The sequence below is a fragment of the Poromitra crassiceps genome, assembly GCF_964638095.1.
Source record: "Poromitra crassiceps genome assembly, contig: HAP1_SCAFFOLD_171, whole genome shotgun sequence".
Taxonomy (NCBI): domain Eukaryota; kingdom Metazoa; phylum Chordata; class Actinopteri; order Beryciformes; family Melamphaidae; genus Poromitra; species Poromitra crassiceps.
Window position 1 is genome coordinate 379287 of NW_028152206.1, and position 22664 is coordinate 401950.

The window sequence follows — 22664 nt, forward strand, 5'->3', positions numbered from 1 at the left end:
AAAAATAAATAAAGTGGATATAAACATTTTTCTTTTCTTTTTTAAGAGACTGTAAAGAGGATTTCAAACAATTTTATGTGTTATGCCCTAGAATGTTAGTGAAGGTGCGTGCAGCGCCGTTTCAGGAGGGCGGATCTTTCGCTCAGCAGCTCGGGCATGGTACCTGAATGAGGCATCTAGATCTGCGTTGCAATTCGGCACCGGTAGTACCCGTTCTAAAAGTACGTACCGGGTTTTGGTAACCAACCCTATTTCATACTACGGCATTTGGGCAGACTGGATTTGACAAAAATGAGCATTCAGAATCTCTCATTATACAAAACTTTAATAATAACATCAAGAACACGAACAAGAAAACAAAACAAACTATTTACAAAATGGACACGGTCTTCGGGTTGAAGTACCGCACAGAGGTCAAAGTGTCCTTCCAGGTAACTGTTTTACTGGGCTTTGTGGCTGCCTTTCCTCCCTTCTTCTTCCTGTCCACAACACATGTCTGCTCAACAGGGTCTTCTCTGGCCTTTCTTGTTCTCCTTGATTTCTCCTGGGACACAGTCTCACCCTCCACCTCTTTCTGCTGTTTGGCACGTCTTCCCTTCTTAGCCCTGACTGGGGCTCGGGACTGTCTGTCTTGTGTCTTTCTTTCTCTCTTGGGCTTCAAGATGGCTTCCTCCAGGGCTGCTTCAGACTCATTTGCGTCATGACTGACATTTCCTGGAGGGGTTTGCTCACTCACAACCTTTGGGTTGTAAAACCACACCACTGATAAATTGTCTTTCCAGGTAACTGATTTTTTTGCTTTCGGCTCAGCGGGCTCCTGAGGGGAAGGAGCTACACCTCGGCAAACCCTTCTTCCCCTCTTAGCCCTGACTGGGGCTTGGGACTCCTGCTTAGTTTCCACAGCACTGACCGTATCTTCTACCTCCGGCACCTTTTCGGCCGTCATGGCAACCTCTGGCAGCATTGCAGCTTCGTCAGCAGCAACGTTCTGGACATTTCTTCCTCTCTTAGCCCTGACTGGGGCTTGGGACTCCTGCTGAGCATCCGTCACTGTTGGTGCTGGTCTTCTCTTTCTTCCTCTCTTGGGCTTCAAGATGGCTTCCTCCAGGGCTGCTTCAGACTCATCTGCGTCATGACTGACATTTGCTGGAGGGGTTTGCTCACTCACAGCCTCAACATCAATCTCCAGCACCTTTTCAGCCGTCATGGCAACCTCTGGCAGCATTGCAGCTTCATCAACAGCAACTTTTGGTGCATTTCTTCCTCTCTTAGCCCTGGCTGGTGCATTTCTTCCTCTCTTAGCCCTGGCTGGTGCATTTCTTCCTCTCTTAGCCCTGGCTGGGGCTTGGGACCTGGCTGGGGCTTGGGACCGCATGACAAAACCGTTGCAGGGAAAGTTGCAGCGGGTTAAGCTGACCCGTCTCATCCTGAGTCCGGTCGGCAGTAATTCAGTTATTTGCCAGTACTTCCGCTTGTCAAGTTCATCAGCCTCCGCTTCTGGAATAAAGATGGTGGAAAAGTCAACTTCTCTTCACATTTGTATTATTTGAACATTAACTGTTATAATTGATTAGTCAAATAATTGAGTCAGGGATCAGATAATCTTTTGATAATATGCATTAGTCTTTGTTAATGTTGTTTCCCCAAGTGTCATATTTTTTCAGAAATAAAATTGAATATCTTAACACATTGACTGCCAGCCTTTTTTCAATGCTGTAGGTAGGTTCTGCCAGTTTTTTTTTTGAGGATTCTAGGCTCATTTTACAAGAGCCGAGGATTCTTTTCTGTTAGGACTTCGTGAACACCAATCATCTAAAAAGAACTAATAGAATGTGTGCTTTCTCTGTCTAAAAGAGTTAGTTTGTAGAGTTAGTAGTTATGTAAGCATTAGCAGTTGAATACAGCATGGTTTCAGCGTCAGAAAAAATATTCAGAGATAAACGGCTTTTTGTGAAATTCGATAGAACAGTCACTTTAACCATTCATTTTTGGCATCAGTAAGACCTAAACAATAGTTTTGAACAGTAATTTCCTCCATAACAGCAGGAAACTCCCCTCTGCTTCCAACTCCTCCCTCCGTGGGCGTTCTTCTTGGCTGCAGCGCCGTGTCACAAGCACTTTCCTACCTGTGCAAATGCACTTTCTCATACTCTCGACCTCTCAAATAAATTTCTGAATAGAAATTAAATTACTCTAAATTAGAGCGAAAAAGAAACAAAAAAGAATGGGTTGAAAATCCCATTCTAAAAGCCTTTTATGGCTGTTTCCAATTTGGTGCTATTTTGCAAGGCAAAATGGCCTGCTGCACCACAAGCTTGTCACCAGTCTCACTGCCCCGCTGCCGCTGTGCGGCTGTGCCTGGCTGTGCCTGTCTGCGCGGCCGCTCCCCGAGGAAGCCCGGCTGGACTCGCCCGCCTCCCGGAGCCCTGGCCGAGAGCTCCGATGAAGCCCCTGCGACTCTGGTCATATTTACGCTGCGTGCCTCAAAGTGTGCTCCATCCACAATCCACCATGCAAGTTTGCAATCCCGCACCGCCAGCAATCAGCGCGAAAACGAAAGCGCCTCCGCCAATCCATTTTCATGAGAATGGCTTCGTCACACTGCTTTTTGCTTGCCTTCCTCCTTCCTTGTCGCCACTTAGTGGGTCGGTGGAATGGGTTGTACACGTTGTACACGTCCAATACTTATATAAGAGATGTAAAAGGGTTAGATGCACATCCCACCGTCAAAAAAAAAAAAAATGTTTATGTAAGCCGAGATATCTCGTCCTTGGCACTCAACTGTTGGATCATGTAAGCCGAGATATCTCGTCCTTGGCACTCAACGTGTTAATTCAAACTATGACATTGTGCATTACTTCTCTTTCAAACAGTGTCCAATATGAGCAAAACTTATACTATTTTTTCACAGCTATGTCACTAAACAAACTTTAATTTCCAAAAGTAAAAAATAGGCTTGGAAAACACAGGCAGCTGGAATCTTCTTCAGTGTATTTACCCCACCCACTTCCCCCATTTTCTCCCAAATTGTACTTGGCCAATTTCCACCCTCTGCCAATCTGGGGAGAGCCGTAGACTAGCACCATGCTTCCTCCGACACATGCGCAGTTGCCAGCCGCTTCTTTTCACCTGACAGCGGGGAGCACGCTATTCCCATCAGTTCCCTTCCGCCCCGACCGACCAGAGGAGGCACTAGTGCAGCGACCAGGACACGTACACCTAATCTGGCTTCCCACCCGCAGACACAGCCAATTGTGCCGGTATGGACGCCCGACCGGAGGTAACACGGGGGCTCGAACCTGCGACACTCATGTTGGTAGGAAGGGAATCTACCGCTACACTACCCGGACGCTTGTTCAGTGTAATTTAAACATAAATGAAAGAACACTAGAAGACAACGTACCTTTTGCCATGTCAGCTTGGGGGACATTCTCCATATTAACTGATGGTCCATCTTCCTCCTCACAGCCAACTTCTGGTTCTATTAAAATAGAAAGAATATATGAGAAGAAGAGTATGCAAAGCACTCTTCACTACCTCCCTTTACAACTCAAGTCTTAAAGGGTCAGTGCACACAAATACATTCAATTACTATGCATTAAAGGAACACTCTGCCCATTTTCAACCAGCTTTGTATCATTAGAACATCAGTAGTATATCAGAAAACTGTAAACGGTTTTGAAGTCTGTCATTTAATTTGACAGTTATTGAGTGTTAAAGTGTGGACCAGTGACATCACTGGTCCACACTAACTCAAATTAATAACTCATTAACTCAAATCAACTCTCAATAACTGTCAAACTATTCATCATTCATCTAGTTTGACAGTTATTGAGATTTGATTTGAGTTAATGAGTTATTAATTTGAGTTAGTGTGGACCAGTGATCTGGTCCACACTTTAACACTCAATAACTGTCAAATTAAATGACAGACTTCAAAACCGTTTACAGTTTTCCGATATACTACTGATGTTCTAATGATACAAAGCCGGTTGAAAATGGGCAGAGTGTTCCTTTAATTATTCAGAAAAACCTTTTTTTATGATATTGTTCCCATGCATGTTGAAAAGACACTAATAATATTTCAGGAAGGCTTGAGGATGGTAGTGGGGAAAATGTAGTTTGGAGCCCAACATACCTTTCATAGATGGCCGTGAAACGCCACTTCTCCTGCTCAAGAGCTCTGCAGCAACTTTAGCAGCGGTAACAGCCACTCCAGGCACCAGGAAAGTGACATAATCTTGTTCTGCGACGGGTGATGGGACGCTGATGAGTGAGACAAAGAAGGGGCCCTGCACTGTGGGGGACATCTTCCCAGGTGATGGTTCGAATTCCTATGGAGATCAAAATCCATTAAAATAAATGAATGAATGAATGAATGAATGAATAAATGAATAAATAAATGAATAAATAAATGAATAAATAAATAAATAAATAAATAAATAAATAAATAAATAAATAAATAAATAAATAAATAAATAAATACCTGCTGTATTACAATTAAGGTAATTGAAGGTAGGAGGTAAAACCCAATAAAGCTCCTTCATAATCTTACCTCTATCAGGCCGATGGCAGATGCTGGGCTGAGGTACAGGCTTCGTCGTGCAGTGGCCCATTTGTGTAATGGAGAGTCAGGAGGCAGACGTTTGTCAAACAGCTCTGGGCTCAGGGCTCCAAATGAAATCTGCTTCTTCTTCAGTTGGCTGAGGTGACTTTCAAATGAAACCCGCTGCTTCTTCAGTTGTGGACTCGCCCCAAGTCCTCCACTCTTACGTTTTTTGGCCGTCTCACAGCTTTCTGAAAATGTAATTGAAAACATGGTACATCAATACACTGCAAAGCCATTTAAGACTAAATAAGACAGAACATTAGAGCTGTGCATCTTCACTGATCTCACGATTCGATACGATTCGATTATACAAGTCTACGATTCGATTCGATTCGATTATACGATGCATCTTGATGCATCTCCGATGCATCTCGATGCATCTTAAATCGATGCATCACTTTTTCCGCAATACATGATTTATTTTTTTCTCACTTTCTTTTTTCTCACTGTGTGGCTACTTTTAAAATAAAAGTGCATTTGGAATTGCATTGTATTATGATCCATAATTAAAATAAACAACTGCATGTACTTACATTCTATTTTATTTGATTATAATAAAAAAATAAAAAATAAAAAAAAAAAAAAAATCGATTTTTGATATTTGTTAATCGATTCAGAATCGTCCTATTAAGCATCGCGATGCATCTCTGAATCGATTATTTTCGGCAGCTCTACAGAACATACAGTATAAAAGCAATAGCATTTCAAATGCTAGGTTGAAAAAGAGCTACTGAACACTGCAAAAGCCTTTTGAACAAACATGCTAGGATCAATGTATTGCACAGACACACACACAGATTTCCTTAACTCACTATAACATATTACAATGCGCGCCGTTTACCTTTTTCCAGCTCATGAAGTGGTGACGTCCTGAGTAGGGGCTCTGTTTTGGAAGCATCTGGCTGGACCTCAGTCACCTTGGCTTGTTCTTGTCCCTTAGTAAGAGCAGGTTTGATGGGGGTGGCGCTCTTGCTCCTCCTGGTGGGAGTCTTGGGCTTTTCAGCAGAAAGTTGGTCAACCGCCTCACTGAATGTGAGCCTCTGGGGGGCTGCAGGAAGTCCTCTCTGCGTCTGAGGCACGCTGACAGAAGATTTCTGTGGAGTCTTAGTTGGAGTCGTACTCTTCCCAGGTGAAGACGTCCTCTTTGGTGTGGGTGCTGGAAGCTCTTCAAACCTGAAATGACAATGAACAACAAAATGTTAATGCTTCTCAGTCACATTTAGTGTTCAAATGTGTTCTGTATCTGGATAGGCTATAATGATATCGCATATTATCCAATCACTTGCTTTGCATTTACACCTGGTATTTACATGTGTTAATGTCTAGATGCTGTTCACATTGTGATCAGATCTCATTGTGCGTGCACTGTGCAAAGCAGGCAAAGGGGTGGAGAGGTGGAATTGTCAACAAAAGCAAACATGGCAGGCGTAGCATGATACTGTACAGCATGCATTTAAGGCAGAGACAACTCTTTCATGGATGGGAGGCAACAGAAATCATGCTTGCAGCTACTGTGAATGCATCTCAGAGACGGTTGCCAACTTTGTTTGATGATGGAGAGTATTGACCATGTTTTTCAAAGCATACAGTTATGGTAAGGAATTATATCACAGTTATCATGACTTCAAAGTCATGATGTTTCTGCCCTGTGGGCGCTTCTTTCACACAAACGCAAACACACGGATACCAGTTACACCTGGCTGCCTGTGGCTGGTTTAATGCATGCTGTGTGTTTACACAATGCATTCATTCACATTTTGATTTTCCCAGATAAGTTCTCCAGCTACAGAGATATAGATCACAGTTTAATAGATTGTGTATCAATGGGGTATAGAGAATTGATGCCAATAGTGACAGTAATTCTGAAACGTCCGTTTGTACCCATTGAGCAACCCCTCCAAAAAGCTTGCAAAACCAACCTGTAAGAACATTGAATGGTAGTGATCACATCTCCGTGTTTCAAACGTTCAGGCTGCTCCAACGCCAACTCCTCTCCGTTGAGACGGGTTGGATGCTTTGTGCTCATATTGATCAGAATGACCTGGGGGGAAAAACAACAATGAAAATACATGAAAATACAAACACACAACATGCTGTGTTCATGTAGCTTAAGAGAGGGGAATACTGGTGTCTTTTAGACAGGGATGCAAACTCATGTATGGTGAAAAAAGAGAGCGGTGTGGGGGAGGGGTTGTGCCGCGCTGCTTTGCGTGGCACGGCACACTGCACCATCGCAACAGTTATTTCACTATTTCTCTATAAAACTCGTCCATTGACAAGAACAACAAAAGCAATTGACACATTTCTGTGCTGAATGAGTGAATATTTAACAAACAGCAGCATTATTCATCTATAAAGGAGAAGTGTGGAACAGTGGCACATCAAAAAATCACAACTATCCATTTAAGTGTGCAGACAGAAGCAGGAAAGATGAACACGCCCGGTATTATCCTTTAAACATGTATTGCTGTGGCAGGTTCATGTCAGTGAGTGTTCAATATGTAGTTACCTCTTCGTTTGCATTGAGTTCAAATCTGCAATGCTCCCAGGGAAATTCACAAAGATGAATGCGAAGAGGTTTCCTATGAGATCACAGAGAAGCAAGTTGTCAGTACAACAAACAAACTTACAAGACTTGTTCATCTTACTTATTCATCACATCTGATCGAAAGACAAGGGCAGACACAAAATCATTCACTTAAGTGCCCTATTGTGGGATGAAAAAAGGTGACTGTCACCTAACGGTGACTAGTTTACATCCCTGAGAAACCCAAATAAAATAAAATCACAATGGTGACATCCAGACTATAAAACTCACGTTTTAATTAAGGCCTCTGCTGCTTCAAATGCTGCGATGGCCGCCTGCCATTCAGGATTTGCCCATGTCATCCATAGGCCTACAGGCTCCCATGAAGACAGCAGGTGATGGTCTTCAGTATCTCCTCTGCTCCTGTTCAGCTTCACTAACCGCCCGTGTAGTGGCATGTTGTACCTATAAACAGCAAAGGAAGAGTTAGCTAGAACACTGCACAGCAAGGATCTATTTTCTGTCTGACTTCAATCATCTAACATTAAACAGGCAGCCAACTGAGGGCAAAGTGTGTGTGTATGTGCGTGTGTGTGTGTGATATCTCTGTTTACTGTGATTCACTACAACAAAGTGTGTGTGTATGTGTGTGTGATATCTCTGTTTACTGTGATTCACTACAAAAAAATAGGGGGGGGGGGGTTGGGGGTGTCTCGCCAGCTGGGCGAGTTACGTTTGAACCCTCATTTCATTCATGTCAAATGTTGCGTGCGTCATTCCCTCCTGCCCCTGTATGTCGTGCGGAAAAGGAGAGGAAGAAAAGTCGGAGGTTTTTACTGTGGGTAATGTTTACCTGTGGGTAATGTTAGTCATCTCTCTGTCCCAGTTTAATGTGTGTAACACGGCAGTTTTACGGGTAGTCCTTCTTAGTAGCCTATCTCAGTTGCTGTGGACTGTATTATTGCATGCTGCTTTGAGTGCTGCCATTTATACAAAAACAATAATAGCTGCCCCCTCAATTCATCTCTCATTCATGCTATAAAGCCCTAAAAATAATAATAATGGTATTGGTGATCACAAACGCATGCAACATATTCTCACACACACACACACACACACACACACACACACACACACACACACACCTCGTCATGACACTATACAAGAAGTAACACAAATTACATGGAATAATAACAATTGCCACAATTTCACATCACTCCATCCGTGGCTGGACCCCATCTAGCCACAACCCAGGGATGCCTGCGCCCACGGTTGCCACACCACACATTTCCAGGTAAAAATAACATCTACTCTACTAATTTGTCTGGAAATAAGAAAACTAAAAACATAATTAAAAAGGAAAAGGATTCAAGGAAAGCCATCTTTATTGACAGAAAGACAGAAAGATGGCGGAAGGAGGAGTGAGTGGTTTGGCAGGCTCCACTCAGCTCCAAACCTTTGTCATTTTTACTATTTTAACCTTTTTAATGCCTATCTACCAACTCATCAGATATCTCTATCAGATCAGCAAGAATTCAAAGCCTGATCGAAAACAATATTATGGCGAAAACAAACACGATGTTTGTATATATCTTCTCTGTAGCCTATTGTTGCTGATCCCCGCGGTTTCCACCTGCAATACTGTGGAAGGCCCGAGAACAAAACCCGGCTACAATGCCCGATGCTACATTGAAGACCCAATGAGTATATTAACCGAAAAACCAAGGATCAATTTCTATGGACATGGATATATTGCCGTTTTTTCCTTCCTGCTGAAGAGCTTCTGCACCTGGATCTGGGCCGGGACAGGTTGCGCAACAACGGCCGGCGAGATGGAAAACCGTCACAACTATATTCCTCCTACTGCTGCTGTCAGGAGATGTTCATCTCAACCCGGGGCCAATTCACACTCCAGCGACTCCACAGGTGGCTATGACCAACACGGATCCCTGCGTTTCTCTAACGCAGTCAGTGTTGTTTCCAACTCTAGGATCCCCGCAACTGGCAACGTCCGCTAATGCTCTCCAGCTTAAGAAGGGTTAAATTAGCTTCTTAGCGCTAAGAAGCTTTTGGGAAACCCAGCCAAGCTCTTCCTCACTGGATGCTGGCACCCTCTCGGACACCACAGCATCAGGTAATAAGACCATCTCCGTCAAAATGTGTGGCAATGTGTTTTTGTGTACAGGTCACAGGTCACAGTGTCTTGCCTGGTGACCTTTTTCAAGTCATATATGAGTCATATATGACTTGATAAAGGCCACCAAGCTGAAAATACCTTACATTTTAACGCCATTTCTGCTATTATGAATTTTAGGCAGTTGTTTTGCCTCACCAGACATGATGCCACTTTTTTACTTTTTAACATCGTACAAGTAGCACAAGCACCTGCAAGCTAGCCAGTTATACTGTCAAAGTTCCCATTTGACTTCATATCATTTTAAATAATAGCCCCATTGTAGGATAAAAGCCACCATTAACAGCAGGTTGAAGAAGGTCTTGAAAGTATTGCATGTGTGATGGCTTAAAGGAACACTCTGCCCATTTTCAACCAGCTTTGTATCATTAGAACATCAGTAGTATTTTAGAAAACTGTAAACTGTTTTGAAGTCTGTGATTTAATTTGACAGTTATTGAGTGTTAAAGTGTGGACCAGTGACATCACTGGTCCACACTAACTCAAATGAATAACTCATTAACTCAAATCAACTCTCAATAACTGTCAAACATTCTGTCCTTCATCTAGTTTGACAGTTATTGAGAGTTGATTTGAGTTAATGAGTTATTAATTGGAATCTGGAAGAATACGCTGAAACGGTGTCATGTTTTATTAAACATTGCACAGAGGACATAGTCCCCACAAAAACAGTTAAAACAATGCCGAACCAGAAACCATGGATCAACAGTGAGGTACGGGCTGCACTTCACGCCCGGACCACCGCCTTCAAGTCCAGGACGCCAGAACAATACAAGCAGACGAAGTACGCCCTCCGAGTTACAATAAAAAAAGCACGGAGAGAATATGGAAGGCAGCTGGAGGCAAAACTAGACTCCAACAACCCCAGAGACCTGTGGAGGGGACTGCATGCTGCCAAAGACTTTAAAGGAGAAAAACAGCAAAAAGCCAACGCGTCTCCCACCCTGCCAGACGAACTCAAACGCGTTCTACGCCAGGTTCGACCCCTCTGCCAGAGCGCCTCCCCTCCTACCTCAGCCACCTCTCACCACCACTCCTCCCCCCCCTCTCTCCTCCCCCCCGCCACCCCCCCTCTCTCCTCTCCTGTAGTGGTGGAAAGGGTGGACAGCTTCAAGTACCTGGGAGTCAACATCCACCAGGACCTGACCTGGGCCGGTCACACCGCCACTGTTGTCAAAAAGGCCCAACAGCGACTACACGGACTCAGACGCCTGAAGAAATTTGGGCTAAGGAAAGAAATCCTCAGGGACTTCTACAGAGGCACCATTGAAAGCCTGCTGACTGGCGGCTTCACCACCTGGTACGGGAACTGTACCACCATGGCCCGCAGGGCGCTACGGAGGGTGAGGCGCGCGGCCCAGCACGTAACAGGATGTGAGTTGCCAGAACTGCATGAACTGTATAACCAGCGGTGCCTCAGGAGGTCCCTGAAGATCATCAAAGACACAAACCATCCCCACAACAGCCTGTTCTCCCTGCTACCCTCAGGGAGGAGATACAGGGTTCCAAAAGCACGCACAAATCGCTTGAGGAACAGTTTCTTCCCGCAGGCCACGAGACTCCTTAACATACACAAATAGTGTAGTAGTCGTACCGTACCGTACTGCAGCTGCTACCATTACGTATGTCTAATGTTTAATTGTATGTTTAATAAGGTACATGCTATTTGCACCTGTATGTCAAATACGTCGAATTTAAAATGTTTAAGCACGTCTAACGTATGCACATGACATGTGCACCTATGTGCAGTGAATATGCCACTGTCTCGGACTGTCTTATCACTATACTGCCTTATTGCTTATTGTTGCTTATTGCTTATTGTTTTTGCACTCATTGTTATATTTGTACTATGTCGTAAACGGAGTCTACAGCACAAGAATTTCACACGTGATACTTGTACCATGGAGTGACAATAAAAATCTTGAATCTTGAATCTTGAATAAAACCCTGAAAAAATGCACAAACTCGACAGCCAATGACATTTCCACCCCATTACATTTCATTGCTAAATCAACATATTTTCAATTCAAAGGTAAACTATAGAGACAAAAAGGATTCGCAATGGGAGACCCACTTTCAGCTATTATGAGTAGTTTTTTCATGGAGGACCTGGAGATGAAAGCCATCCACACAGCACCATCACATTTCAAACCGACACTCTGGAAAAGATATGTGGATGACATGCTGGAAAAAATAAAAACTGGACACACAAAAACACGGACCATCTACACAATAGACAGCACCGGCAATATGAAATTCACACACGAAGAGGAAATAAACCGGACCATATCATTCCTGGACATGAACATTCACCACAGAGAAGACGGCAGCATCAAAATTACAGTATATAGGAAACCCACACACACAGATCAGTACCTCCTCTGGAGGAGGATTGTACACATTGTATGTGTATTACCTTGTAAGCTTCATTGATTTTATTATGCATCTTGACTGTTTAGACACGAGGATTTTCTTTTAATTTCTCTATTTGATATGTACTGTGTGCTCACAGGACTCTGTGCACCCAGGGTCTACAGATGCAAATGAGCTTTTAGCCACTTCTGGTGCAATATATTTATTGTGTACTGTCCCTGCTCAAATAAACAATAAAGATAAAGACATCAGAACACCACACAGCACACAAACTCTCAGTCGTCAGAACACTGTACAACCGGGCCAGCATCATCACAGATGAGAAGGACAGACAGGAGGAGGAAAAACATCTTCAGAACGCACTCAAACTCTGCCAATATCCACAATGGACCATAAGCAAAGGAAAACGACAAGCGTTTTTAGAGTTAAAGAGTGTTCCTTTAACTCTACGTGGACACTGAGCTGATCCTGTGTTGTGACTCCCCTCACACAGTGCAGACATTTGACTTCATGTTTACATGTCTCACTCCTGCACGTGTCCACCACACCGTCCACATGTCCTTTCTCCTCTGCACACTGCAGCAACATGACCGTCCTCCTGACAAGAACAACACCTGAGAGGAGCCCTCTCATAGTCCCTCTTCCTATAGCCTACACTGTAGCTGACACTATCCAAAAACACTCGATCAGGGATTTCTCCTTCAAAACACAAACACACTGAAGTACTCTCCTCTTACACCAACTCTAAACAGACTCATTATTTTCGCCTCAAATACACCTTCCACTTCTTCAAATGATTCAACATCAACACATATTGGCACTCCACTCCTTTCTCGTTGTAGGCTAATTTACGACCATCCTGCCTCGCTAAATTGTTGCCGTTATTTTATTTTAAAATGTATGCAGCGAGGCAGTTTGTGGAAAACAAAAGCCTGAGTCATAAATATCAAAGGGTGTAATAACTGATCAGAACAGCTGTGCTAATTACTACCTACATTATGGAGGACTTTACACGTAGGTGTACAATTTAAGTTCTAACTTATGCCTACTTGTAACTATTTCACTTGGTGCAACCCGAATATTTTAGTATTGCGTAAACTCGGACTTAGTGAGACTTCACGCTCAAACTAGGTTACGTTTCAACCATAGGTTTCAATGGATGCACAGCTGGACGGTGCAACCCACGGCAGGTGCGAACTCTCATCAACACCAGGGGGAAATATCGCTCATAGATGAGCTAGCTAGCATATAACATGACCTTACCTGCAAAACCGTTCAGTCACGCCGATTTCTGGAATCCACAAACACAAACTGCGATATTCCGATCAGCAGAAACAAAATGTAGGCTACTGTAGTCGCTAACACCGAACTGCCCTGCTTCTCGTCTAGATCAGCAATGACTACTTGGAGCGGAGCTGCCGCCTATATTTAGCAAGCATACGGTTAGATCCCTCCGCCAAAACACATGCGGAAATCAAACTGTTACCAAACCAAATTATTGTACGCTTTGAGGTACAATAGGCATGGTTTTGTATTCAACTGTTTTTGGAGATATGTGTGGCCCTCCTCCGATTCACATAACGCATGTCAAGGAGGGACTATTTTGTTTACGGATTTAGCGGAACAATCCTTCAAAGAGGGTGGTGATTTGAAGACCGTTAGGATAGTCCCTGCCGGATTGGTCATTTGAATATGATTTGATTGAAACGTCACTTCCCCTCTTCTTCTTCTTAAGTTTTATTATTGGCGGTTGGCAAACAACGAATTGGTGCATTACCGCCACCAACACAGTAAATGTATGATACTACATGATTTAGGCTACTGGATTTAGTAAATATTTTCAGAATAACCAGACTACATATCCAGAAGTTGGCTTACCATACAGGATGTCACAGCATCAGGGACCCAGTAATTAATTATTATTTTATATATTGTAGCGATGTGGGTTTTGGGGTAAATGTGGGATTGTGTTGTATTACGGGGTTTATGTTGTGTGCTAGATTGCTAGTTTCCTACGGCACATGAACGCACCAGAGAGACAGGTGGGGGTGGTATTCTCTTCGGGGATTGGTTGAGGGGAGGGAAGCTATTTTGGAGGTATGTGTGTAGAGAGATAGAACGTGAGTCCGCTGAGAGCGTGCGGGTGGGTGGATGCTGGTGGAGAGGTGAGTGTTTAGCCTGCGTGACACGGTTCCTCAGGTCTCATGAGACAACTCATTCAGACAGGTATGTTTTGATATGTTATTTGGGGAACGAAACGGAGGCATTCACAAGGACAGCTACGTATTCTGTTGCGTCCTTTCAACAGCTGGCGTAGCTGTGGAAACCACAGACGCATTTGGCTGACGGTCGCCAGTTGTTCCGGTGTCATGGCGAGTTTTGCACCCCCGCCGAGAATTGCACCCCCACCATATTTTGGGACTGTACTGTCAATGGTTTTAACTTAACCTCGCGTCACCAGGCTCTTCTCGGCGAGAAAGAGCCTGGCTCCCGCCCACAATTGATTTTGTCACCCTACTGGTTCCCGCCTAGAGCCCGCCCTAGACCGGATGGCAGCGTTGTCAAGCTAACGGCAACAAAGACGTTGTTAGGCGCATTGCCATCCGGTGTTAATTCTGGGTCCGGGGTTTACGCCCCCATGACAAAAAGCGGGGTGGAAGGTGCCCAGACTAGTTTTAACTTAAAAACAGGGATGCAAATCTCGGCAGGTACAAACTGCCGAGATGTGCACCCCCCTCCATAAAGCCAGGAGAGATCCCCAGGTCTCGAGGTCCTCTGTACCCGGATTTTAAGCACCAAAGTCGGCTTCCATGAGCCAGAAGAGAGCCCCAAGCATGGAAGTCACCTCCACGCGGATCTAATACATCAAAGTCGGTATCCATGAGCCAGGACAGACCCCCTGGCTTGGAGATCACGTCTACCCAGTCAATTATATCATTTTTAAACAGTTAAGTTTCCGTATAAATCATTACAATATGCTCCCGGAAGGTGGGGATGCAATTCTCGGCGGGGGTGCAAAACTCGGCATGTCACCGGCTCACCCAAATTACTGGCTTCAGTAGGGGGACTATCATGTCTTCGGTTCTGCAATCGGACGTCGGATACGGGTACGAGAGCATTTTGAACAGCGTCTCCCACTCATTGACGAATCGAACGCTGTGTGACCCTGACTGCTGTACGAGAATATCGGAGTACAGTAGGTTAGTAGGGTCACGTTATGGGGCTAGAGCAGACGCCGACGTGCACTGTCAATGAAGAAGTCACTACTCTTTTGACAAAAACATCTGAAACACATTTTGTTCCTGTTCTTACACACAGTACCAACATAAATCACATGGCATAGAATTACAGTACTGTTTCTCTGGTTGTAGAAAATGAGCTTGTCTTTTGATCAGATGTGATGAACAATTCTTCTAAGTTTGTTTGTTGCACTGACAACTTGCTTCTCTCTGATCTCATAGACACCTGATTGTGATATTTGCCTTCACAATCCTCAAGTCTCCATGGAGCATTGCAGAATTGAACTCAATGAAAATAAAGAGGTAACTACATATTGAACACTCACTGACATGAACCTGCCACAGGAGACATGTTTAAAGGATAATACCGGCTGTGTTCTTCCTGGTTGTGTCTGCACATGCACCAACTGATTTCACCAAGTAACAGTTGTTCCTGGACCAACATTTCTTCCTAGTATGGACCGGGAAAACCCCGCCCCCAAACTAATTTCATTGGTCGCCACAATTGCTTCTTCCTGAAAACATGTGGCAAGTAAAAAAGATGTGGTTTAAGATTAGGGTTTTCTTATCCAACCAGACCCAAACCCTAACCCCAACCACATTGTTGTACTTGCCTAAACCTAATGTTTTATACAAATGTGTGTGGTTCGACCGGGAGCCGAACCCCAGTTCTCAGATTAGATTATCCATTTAGCCATAGGACCGAGCTCGCTGACAGCTGCACTTTTTCCACACCCTAACCCTAATCTTAACCACATTTTTTCCTTGACTCACGTTTTAAGGAGCAATTGTGGCGACCAATCAAATGAGTTTGGGGCGGGGTTTCCCCAGCCCATACTAGGAAGAAATGTTGGTCCAGGAACAACTGTTACTTGGTGAAATCAGATCATGCGCCTGCACACATTCGGCACAGTTAAAGGGATAGTTGTGATTTTTGGGGGGATGTGGGGTTTTATGAGTTAGTCAGTGTGGCCTACCCAGTACCTGCAGTAGAATGCACCCAGCACACTCCCAGTTAGGAACAGCAGAGTAGCTCTGACAGGGAAACAGCTCTCTACTTCTCAGGAGGTATAGCGTGGCTCGTCCACTAATCGCTTTGGATAAAAGAGGTAGGTGGTTCGATTCCCACCTCCTCCAGTCTGCATGTCGAAGTGTCCTTGGGCAAGATACTGAATCCCACATTGCTCCTGATGGTGTGCCAGCACCCTGCGTGCTGTGGTAGCCTGCCACCATCGGTGTGTGAATGGGTGAATGTACCTGTAAAGGTAAAGTCCCACTGATTGTCACACAATGTGTGAAATTTGTTCTCCGCATTTGACCCATCCCCTGGAGGAGCGGTGAGCGGCGCTCGGGAATCACATGGTGATTTAACCCCCCAATTCCAACCCTTTGATGCGGAGTGCCAAGCAGGGAGGCAAATGGGTCCCATTTTTATAGTCTTTGGTATGACTCGGCCGGGGATCGAACTCACGACCTCCCAGTCTCAGGGCGGACACTCAGACCACAAGGCCACTGAGCTGGTTTACAACCTACTGATTGTAAAGCGCTTTGGATAAAAGCGCTATATAAATGCAGGCCATTTACCATTCTGTGAACAGGGTCAAAGAATGTATATTGATAAGAAGTTACACTCAATAAAAATACACCACTTTGAAATCATGGGTTCAGGTTTACAAATTCAATTTACTGATTTATTTATTTATTTTTTAAAGAAAACATACATTTATTGATGAAAGTCTGGCACCAAATGTCCTTATATAAAGCTGCATTACAGTTGCTGTAAAAATTCACTCACTACAACACTATAGCCAGACCATTTCTAGAATCCCCCCAAAAAAAAATCAATGTAGAATTTGCAATTATGTATAAATCTACCCATAACAAAATTCAAGTAAATGTAAATTAATGTAAAAATGTAGCGGCTATAGGCCTGGGGAGACTGAACCTGGATAGAAAAGTATTGTGATTCTAATTTGAGATTATAAATCTTCCACGTGATGTCAATGATTGAAGCTATTGGTTCTAGTTCAGTGGTTCTCAAACTTTTTTGGGCTTAAGTATACCCTTTCCCTGATTTCTGAATCCAACTACCCCGTTTACTCAACTGCAACATCCATCATATGCTATAGTTTTCTAAGCACAACAGGGTTTTCCTCAATTCAGAAGAAGCCATGCCGTTCATTTTTGCAGTGTGAAAAACAAATTCCACAGACTTGAGAAATGCCCAAGCTAGATCTGTCATAGCAAATGTGAGACATTAATTTATTTAAATGTATTATTATTATTTTGTCAAAATTTCTGTTTTATTGTTATTTCATTTTGACAGAGTTGAGACTTTTCATATCAGTGCTGCATTGGTGCTAGCTCTGACAACACAATGCATTTTAAACATTAAGTTACTTTGAAGCTAGCTCTGACAACACTATGTATCTTAAACATGAAAAGTGGTAAATCTACTTGCATAGGGCATGCATTGCAAAATGAATAAATAGACTTTAACTCTAAATCACACCGGTATTCTCCTTTTTCAAGCTAAATGAACACAGCATATGTGTATTTGAGATAACTCTTTCATTTCTGTTTCCCCCCCAGGTCATTCTAACGAATTTGAGCACAGAGCATCCAACCCGTGTCAACGGAGAGGATTTGGAGCAGTCTGAATGTTTGAAGCATGGAGATGTGATCACTGTCATTTATCGTTCTTTCAGGTTAGTTTTGCTCAATGGGTACAAACAGAAGTTTCACAGTTCCTCTCACCATTGACATCAATTCTCTTCACCACAAAGTTACTTTACTCACATCAGTTTTGCCTTCTCAATAGTAATATGTTCCTGAACTGCCTGTACTTTTGGAAGTTGGAAATGTTACAACCCATTTATACACAATATTACTGGGGTAGCTTGGCTGAACGGACGTCTATGTACCTGCTCTAGATTCCCCAATCCTGTAGTGTAGAGCTGCAGCACCATCCTTTGGTGAGTCAGCCCATTGAGATAGATGGGGGGTTTTACCCCACTCGGGCACCAGCCGTAGTAACAATTTGTGGGCGTTCCCACACAGACCGACTCTATCTATAGTGAAGGAGTCACTGAAGTACAGTGTTTCCCATACTTGACACATTTATGGCGCAGTGCCGAAATGCACCAATGAGTGCCAAATCATTTCCCCCTCGCAAAACTCCACATTGGTCCTCTCTCTCTCTCTCTCTCTCTCTCTCTCTCTCTCTCTCTCTCACACACACACAGGACAGCGGAGTGATTGAGTGATATCAGGGCCAATCAGAGGCAGAGTAGAATGTCGTTTTCAAGACATTTGATTGATTAAATGCATCGTCATTCATTGAGATGCACGTGGGGGAGGCGGCCGCGTCTACTCGGAAAGTCTGCAACCAGGAAATCACATCACAGCGAGAAGAGTGTCTGCTCTCATACACCTCGGCGCGTCGACAGCGGTCGTCAGACTGCTTTGACTGCGTGTGTAATAGGGATGTTAATTTTGAACAATTTCCATAATCGAAAATCAGGAAAATGAACGATCAATTATCGATAGCGTAGTAATAATATATATATATATATATATATATATATTTTACTCTGGTCTGGTAATAACGTTGCGTGTTCTCGGCCAGCTATAATGGCGATGCTGCTGTGTAGTAAGAATATCAGACACTAGCACTGTGGCCAGGTAAACAAACATGTTACATGTCAGGTTACATGATGTAAGGCAATCGGCGTCTTCCAGCTTAGCTGACAGCACAAGAGTCAAATCAACAGGCCTGAGCCTCACTAGTCGTGTTTCCATTACTTTCAGAAATGCGCAAAATCTAAATATCGCAATAGAAAGTGGGTAATGGAAACACGTAAATTTCGAAAAACCTCCCAAATATCGCAAAAAGTTTTTGCGCTCTCATGAGGTGGTTTTTCAGACGTGTCGATATAGCAGTTTATCGCAAAAGTGTAATGGAAACAGATTTTTCGCATTTGCATGTCATGTGACCCATCTTCTCCTTTGGAAACGGAGCGGAAAATGAAAGGAAATGAGGGAGAAAAGGTTCGATAAACCGTGGCAAAACCTCCGCAGCAAGTGGAAAACTTTTAAGCAACGCTACCTAGCAGAAAGACGAGTGTTGTGCAAAAGCGGAGCTGGGGAAAATAGATCATGTTTAATGACAGAAACGGTCCATGGTGACAGGCTGCCTGTCTGTGTGCGCGCAGTTGTAGGCTACCTTTTTTCCTCTGCCTCTCGCGCTCACTGCATTCACTGCAGCCAGCAATATGTTGACACTCATTTTCTTTTGAATTGATAATCAGGCTCGTTTATATGCGTTGTAACTTCATGTGGTGTTTTGCATTGACCATTGGTTGGATTTGAGCATGCAGGGGACGGGATTTGGGGCAGATCCCCGTGCGTGATCACTGTGGCAGCTGCTGCAACGGGGAATTGCGTTCAACTCAACTTCAATGGAAACGCCTACAAGTCGCAATTGCACATTGTCGAAGTTGTAGAAATATCGCAATTATTTTGCGAAAAACTGTAATGGAAACACAGGTCTGCAGACCGCTGGGTGCGTTTGTTTATGTCCCGGCGCATGCCAGTGTGAATTCCCCATGTTTAAAACAGTTTTGTTGGCACAAAGGCCCGTGCCCAGCCAGAAAAATAGAGACTATATGAAGCTCCACCTCACGTTAGTCGGCTGTGCAATGGAGTGGGGCGAGGAGGAACGAATTCCACCCAAACCTAGTCCTAGTAAAAAATAATAATAATAATCGATCAAAATTCCACATGATCGAATCAATTCCTTAACGATCAATTATCGATTTTCGATAATTGATGAACATCCCTAGTGTGTAACCAGGTTAAACATCGCTATCAGCCAGACACTGTTCGTTACACATCAAAGCAAGTCTGCCTAATGCTCGCTTTGACTGCCTGGCCCACGGGTGATGCAACTACTCCATGCATTGCACTGAGCATTTTAAAGTATTTTAACTTTTAACAACCATTCACTGTAAAGATCTGAGCAGCCCTTCACCAAATATGAAACGTTCTCTCTTTTAGAAGACTGGAGTGAACATGCAATGATGCCATCTAAATAGAGAGCCAAAGTCACTCCCTCTTCAGGCGTATACGAACCAAGGGATTTCATCCGCCATTCATTTTCCCCATCTACATTTCGTAAAATTCTTGTAAAAAAATGTTTTACTTGGTCAAACCAAGCAATTCAGCTATATTTAGAATCAGAGACCATATAACATTTCACTCTGGTCAAAAATAAAAATTATACATTTTATTTATTTTTTGGTCTAAATGAAACGTTATTCTGTTGTCTTCTCCATCGTGCAAAATATGGAGAAACATACATTTGCCTGCCACCCACCACAACAGCTCAAAATCCTGTGGGAAACACTGAAGTAGCATTCACAGTAGCTGCAAGCATGATTTCTGTTGCCTCCCATGAAATCGTTGTCTCTGCCTTAAATGCAGTGGAGGACATTAAAAAAAAATGTGGGGGCAACTTTTGTCCCCCACTGTCGAAAGAAATGTGTGTCAGAGGTGGACATTAAAAGCATTTCATGAAAATAAAAGTATCAAAATCTTGAGGGCAATTTTACACCTGCCATGTTTGGTTTTGTCCATAATTCCACCTCTCCAGCTATTTGCCTGCTTTGCACAGTGCGCACACAATCAGATAAGATCACAATGTGGACCGCATCCAGACATGAAGAACACATCTAAATACCAGGTGTAAATGCAAAGCAAGTGATCGGATAATATGCGATATCATTATCCCGATAGCGTATCCAGATACAGAACACATTTGAACACTAAATGTGAATGAGACCATTAACATTTTGTTATTCATTGCCATTTCAGGTTTGAGGGCCCTCCAGCACCCACACCAAAGAAGACGCCTTCAGTAGCCGGCAAAACTGAGACATTCAAAGTAATTCATTTGTTATTATCAATCGATCTATAAAGCATTGTGTACTGCTCTGCACCTTGGATATGCCCTACAACCCTGATCAATCAGATTGTGTATACATGTGCATCATTAGTGTGTGCTAATCACAATGTGCTGACACCTAGGTTCTGCAAGATCAAGTGAGCGACACCACTGCTGCTGAGGTGGGAGAAAAGAGGATATCTGAAGTGTCCACAGGTGAGTCTATTTGTGATTGGTGGGGGGGGGGGTTGTTTTCAGTCAGTGGTTAGACTTGTAAGACTAAAAAATATCATCAGAATCAGAATTATTTTATTTGCCAAGATATCTAGGCTACCCGTCTGTTTTTGTTGTGGAGTTCAGTTGTATTAAAATGACTGTCTTTGATCTAAAATAAATCTTTTGTTCTTGCTTGTTTCTAGACCATTTGGAAGATGGAACAATGCAACTATGCAACAATGACAACATCCAGCACTGCCTGGAGGAAAACATTTAGGTGGAGACTCTACAGAAGGCTTCTGTCAGCGTGCCTCAAACGCCAGCCTCAAGGGTCTGCACACCCAAACCTGGGTCAGTCAGGAAAGTCGCTGGAAAGCCAGATGCTTCCAAAATGGAGCCCCTGTGGAGGACGTCATCAAGGAGCATAGAGAAGAATCTCAAAACCCAGGATGTACGTCGTGAACCGGATGTTGCTCCTTTCAAAAATGGTAAACCGCATGCATTGTAATCTTTGTATTTTCACACACAATGTTAAGTGAGTTAACTAAATTAGTTTGTGCATTACACTTACGTATCCCAGCATGTTTGTTTAAAAGGCTTTTGCAGTGTTCAATAGCTCTTTTCCAACCTAGCATTTGAAATGCTATTGCTTTATAATCCATCTTATGTCTTATTTAGTCTTAAATGGTATTGCAGTGTATTGATGTACAATAATCATCTTTTCAATTCATTCTTCAGAAAAATGTGAGACGGCCAAAAAACGTAAGAGAAGTGGAGAACGTGGAGAACTTGAAGCAAGTCCGCGACTGAAGAAGAAGCGGGTTTCATTTGGAGTTCACCTGATCCCAGAGTTGCCTCCTGACTCTCCCGCTCCACCACGAAGCCTGCGCCTCAGACCAGCTTCTGCCATTGGCCTGATAAAGGTAAGATTATGAAGGGGCATTGTTGGGTTTTACCTCCCACATTGTAATTTTAGTGCAGCCTTTATTTGTTTATTTATTTATTTATTAGGAGGACCCCTTCTCTCAAGACTCCATCACCTGGGAAGATGTCAAAAGGTACACAGTAGAGATGCTCGGATGAGCTTTTATGCCACCCTAATCTGTGTGTATGCATGAACCGTCCGCCCGCCATAAATCCGCGCAAATTATTTCGTGCTATTTATAGATCCACGCCCGCCATGCACCCGACATTTCACAACGCTATAAATGAGCGATTTGGGTAGATGAACTTACTGTTTCTTTGTGAGTCTAACCCTGACTGAGGTTCACTAGTTCCCATCCATTTTTCATCAGTGCCTTCAGTCTCAGGTCCAGAAGAGTCTGAAGTCTTGTCATCACTAGCTGGTTGTAAACTACTAGCTTGATCTAAGTTCCTGGCTGGTTCTGATACTCCACAGTCCTCTCCACCAAAGTCAAAGTCAATTTTATTGTCAATCACTACCATATGTACAAGACATACAGAGCATCGAAATTCTGTATCTCACGATCCACGGTGCACTCAATATACAGATAGGAGACAACACATGACATAAAATACGAAGATAAATTAGATTAAAAAAA

The 22664-nt window shown here is 43.4% G+C and overlaps 1 protein-coding gene across 1 annotated transcript; it reads left to right on the plus strand.

Annotated features, from left to right (window-relative positions):
* Positions 1-13843: 13843 nt before the first annotated feature.
* On the plus strand, positions 13844-21441 carry LOC310770680 (uncharacterized protein). The gene is made up of 6 exons (XM_083663417.1): positions 13844-13868; positions 15165-15245; positions 17535-17650; positions 20817-20886; positions 21030-21102; positions 21306-21441. The coding sequence occupies exons 2-6, from the start codon at positions 15207-15209 to the stop codon at positions 21377-21379; spliced, it is 372 nt and encodes a 123-aa protein (XP_083519543.1). The 5' UTR covers positions 13844-13868; positions 15165-15206; the 3' UTR covers positions 21380-21441.
* Positions 21442-22664: the final 1223 nt, after the last annotated feature.

Excerpts from the sequence above, each read along its gene's own strand:
- LOC310770680 (XM_083663417.1), top strand. The coding sequence starts at position 15,207 with ATGGAGCATTGCAGAATTGAACTCAATGAAAATAAAGAG. Across the intron at positions 17,651-20,816 it reads GTCATTTATCGTTCTTTCAG|GTTTGAGGGCCCTCCAGCAC; the intron begins GTTAGTTTTGCT and ends TTGCCATTTCAG. Across the intron at positions 21,103-21,305 it reads GATATCTGAAGTGTCCACAG|ACCATTTGGAAGATGGAACA; the intron begins GTGAGTCTATTT and ends GCTTGTTTCTAG.